Here is a 3,949-nt window from a genome sequence, read left to right on the forward strand (position 1 = left end):
TCCTGCCAGGCAGGGGGGCAATCCCTGCTGCCCCCACTGCCCTGCACTGCATGGGGGGGGGGCTCTGTCATGAGCTCCCAGAAGCCCTGAAGGCACTACAGCAGCCAGTAAATGGGGTCTTTTTTTGTTTGTTTGTTTTTTTAAAAAGCAGGGAGCTGGGGCAAGCAAGGCAGCCATGGGTGAGGGCTGGGAGACTGGGCAGGGGTCGGGGGGGCTGGGGGAGCAGGCAGGGGATGGGGCCTGGCAGGGATCCCCCCATGGTCTCCTCCACCCTCCTCCAGCCCTCCTCCCCCGCCACTTACCAGCATGGAGTCTGGGTCCAGTTCCCTGTGGTGGTGAGCAGGGACTGCCTGAACCTCCAAAGCTCTCCAAATCTTTTCCGAATTGATTCGGAGAGCTTTGAATCAATTCAGACCTTTTTATTGGGCTCCTGATTCGATTTAGATTCAGAGATTTAGCTGCTGAATCAGGTCAAATCTCCTCCAAACTGAATCAGCACCCAAAGCTTCGCACAACCCTACTAAGCATGGAGCTAGCTTGTCTGTCTGAGCATGGACCAGAGTAACCAATTCACTTATAGGAACAACAAAAGTAAGGGTGAGGCAAAACAACGATGTGCTTGGTCTCTTATACCAACTCCTTTAGCATAGCTAACATCCTCATATGTGTCCTTGTTACAAACTGCTACCGCTGGTGAATGAAGAGCCCATTGAGAGGCAGAATTATTCTTGATGGCATGGAAATCTACCTCTTACTCCTGGCCTAAACCATCCTGGAGCACTTTTCTGAATAGCCAACATGTAACTTTTTTCCCAATGGATATTGGGATATGCAGTCCATAAATATAGACAATATAGACAATACTCATGCTGTTTAACAAATGCATTATTTTGTCCATTCTTTATACTGCTAACTGCCAGTCATGAGCGACATGCATTTTTTTCCCTTTATATAAACCAGTGACTGAATTCTCCCCGTGGTGCTGCTGTATTGTCCAGTACAGCACACTGCTGCTAACGACAGTCTGAATAACCAGTTCAGAAACATATCTGATTTCTGCTGCCCTTTTGTTCAGCACAGTAAGAGGATGGGATGCCTGTTATACTTCATGAATGTTTCAGCGGGGACTAAAGTGATGTTTTTTAACCATACCTTTGCATAACCTCTTGCAACATCCATTGACCTATCTGTAACATCTATGTTTTGATTTTTAATTATGATCATAAAATCATAGAGTAGAGCTGGAGGGGACCTCCAGACTTCATTTACTCCAACCTCCTGCCTAAGGCAGGATCATCATCACTATCCATACCATCCTATACAGTCCATCTCCTAGACTCTTTGTAAATCTACTGTCAATCCTGATGCAACACAAGACATAACACTCTAATCTGCCAAAGGTAAAGCAGGGGAACCGCAAAAGCTAATATCCTGCTTCTGTAAAAGTTTTTTAATATACACTGAAGAGATCCCAGGTAGAGGGCCATGCTCCACCCCTGCCACAGCAGAAGACAAAAACCTCCACAGTCCATACTAATCTGACCATGGGGTAAAATTCTTTCCTAACCCCAAATATGGTGATCAGTCTGATCCTGAGTGGAGGGGCAATACCCTCCCAGCCAGCAACCTCCAGCTTTAGTCCCAGCAGAAACACTAAATCCCTAGTTTTGGTGGCAGCCAACACACAACACCTCTGGGAGAAGCTTAAAAATACCATGACATGTAGCAGAAAGGGAGGGAAGAGGCAACCAGCAATGTCCAAAAACATGATAAATACCCATAGCAGAACACAGGCATAGTTACACCTATATCATCCCCAACCAGTGGCTGTCCAGCCTCTTCTTGAACACCTCCAGTAATGGAGAATCCACAACTTCCCTAGGCAGTCTATTTCACTGCCTCAATATTCTAACAGCAAAGAAATAATTCCTGCTATCCAACCTAAACCTACTTTGTTGCAACTTCAAGCCACTGGCCCACATGCCTACAATAAGACCAATAAGCAATCTTTCAGAAAAGACAAACCTGAATCAAACCTAAATTTTCCCTCTTCAAGAAGTTACATGATAAAATATATCTATCTGAAACCCAGAGGGAACCCTTAAACAGGTCTCAGCATGAGGCACTTATCTCAAAGTTGGGTATGTGAAATTTGGAGGAATGTTAGGAGGAATGATATAAAACCAGCTTATTATCCTGTAACAAGGACAACTTCCACATGAATCTGTTCAGACGTTAAAGCAGTTCCACAAACATGGGCAACTCAATCAGTTATAATTTCAGACTTGTATGCCAGATAGGTTCCTTTAAGCAATTTATATCCCAATTGTGTGAGAAGAACCACTTTTTTTTTATTTGTTTGATTTTTTTAAATTTAATTTGGAGCGAAACAGCCTAAATCCAATGGACTTCAATGGCCTGGTATTACACCTTTTATTCTCATAAAAGTGATCTTCAAATAATGATACTGAGTAAAAAAAAAAAAAAAAAAAAAGCATAGCTCAGGCAAAAAGGCCCTTTGAAACTACACCTGCACAACTCAGCAGTACAGTTCAATCCCAGCAAGAAATTCAATTGTGACTGTTTTATATTCATCAAAAGCAAAATTTATGGCCAGATCCTTAGCTGATGTAAAATGACATAGATTGATTGACTTCAAAGGCGTAATGACAACTTTCAACAGTTGAGAATCTTGACCTATGTGTTAAAAAATGTCCACTGATTTCTGTTTTAGTAACGTAGTCAGGGTTTGAACCAATGTAAAAAACGAATGAACCTAAGTGAGCCACATGCTAAAAGCCTGGTGCAATGTTAAGAAATTATTCATTTATTCCCCGTTTCTGAATCCCACATCATTTAAAGAAACAAAAAAGTCTGATGTTATTTATGTTTCAGCTCTTACATTCAGATTGAATTTGATTCTCCCAAATGCAATGCAATGTCAGATGTTGTGAAGCAGACCTCTAAAAGATACTCCTAAAGCATTCGTTATAACACTTGACAATAATAATAGCTTGAAAGCTTACCCTGTGAAAGCTCCAGTTTCAGCAGAATGACCCTAAGGATGTCCTAAGCGAGATAGTCATCTTAGATTTAAAAAAATGCCACTGAAGTGCTAACTATGTGTGATACTTTTTTCCTGCATATTTAATATAATGAATAGAGGTCAAATTGTAACCATTATTAACCTACTAGTAGGAAAGAAACAAAGAAATATAAAATTTCCCACATGGAGGCTTTTCCTACATGTTACTCACCAGATATCTCCTCTAGGCACTGTTTGGCAGTCTTACTGTATGATAAATCCATTTTAGTAGGACTCGTGCAGGACTCCGCAGGTGGTAAAGAGGTACTGTCATTTTCTGAAAGTGTTCTGAAATCAACCAAGAAGACTGATTATTATATCTGTCATACACAAGTTAACTGCAAATGTTAATTAAATCTGTACCTGGAATCTCTTTGTATTACACATCTCTCAGCAAAATCCTTGTGGTGAAAATGTCAGGAATGTCACATTTTGCCTGATCTCACAGTCCCAGATTCTGACTCAAATGGTACACTATTTCTAATGAGTAAGAACCTTACAACCCTTCATGAAAAACCTGCCTTTGGGTCAGGGAATCTAGGAGCAAGACAGGCCAATTCTTTGTTAATCCCTTTCCTGCTACAGAGGTGGGCAAGACATGGGCAGGAAATAGCCAGAGAAACTGAGCCAGCATCTTAATATACTCGAGGGGAATAACAACTAGTAATTGACTGCTGGTCAAGGCTGTAATTAGTGGTCTCTGTGAGCAAAGTGAAGGTAATGGAGGGCTTCTGATTCATGTCTAAGGCATGATATCCCTGCTCTTTTCCCCATGCTATGCAGCCTACATGGAATGTCATTTTTGGGACAGTCCCTAAGAGAAAAACATGGTCCAAAGTATGCCAGTTGCGTGCAGCATATGTG

At 41.7% G+C, this 3,949-nt stretch overlaps 1 protein-coding gene across 2 annotated transcripts in view; it reads right to left on the minus strand.

Annotated features, from left to right (window-relative positions):
* Positions 1-3,949, minus strand: part of NAV3 (neuron navigator 3) — a 398,015-nt gene that overhangs the window by 175,067 nt on the left and 218,999 nt on the right. For both annotated transcript variants that reach the window (XM_006021115.3, XM_014518732.2), the window contains exon 9: positions 3,258-3,373. In XM_006021115.3, coding sequence (XP_006021177.1) covers positions 3,258-3,373 — 116 coding nt within the window. The remainder of the gene's footprint in view (positions 1-3,257; positions 3,374-3,949) is intronic.

Source organism: Alligator sinensis, unplaced genomic scaffold (assembly GCF_000455745.1).
Source record: "Alligator sinensis unplaced genomic scaffold, ASM45574v1 scaffold465_1, whole genome shotgun sequence".
In the NCBI taxonomy this organism is placed as follows: domain Eukaryota; kingdom Metazoa; phylum Chordata; order Crocodylia; family Alligatoridae; genus Alligator; species Alligator sinensis.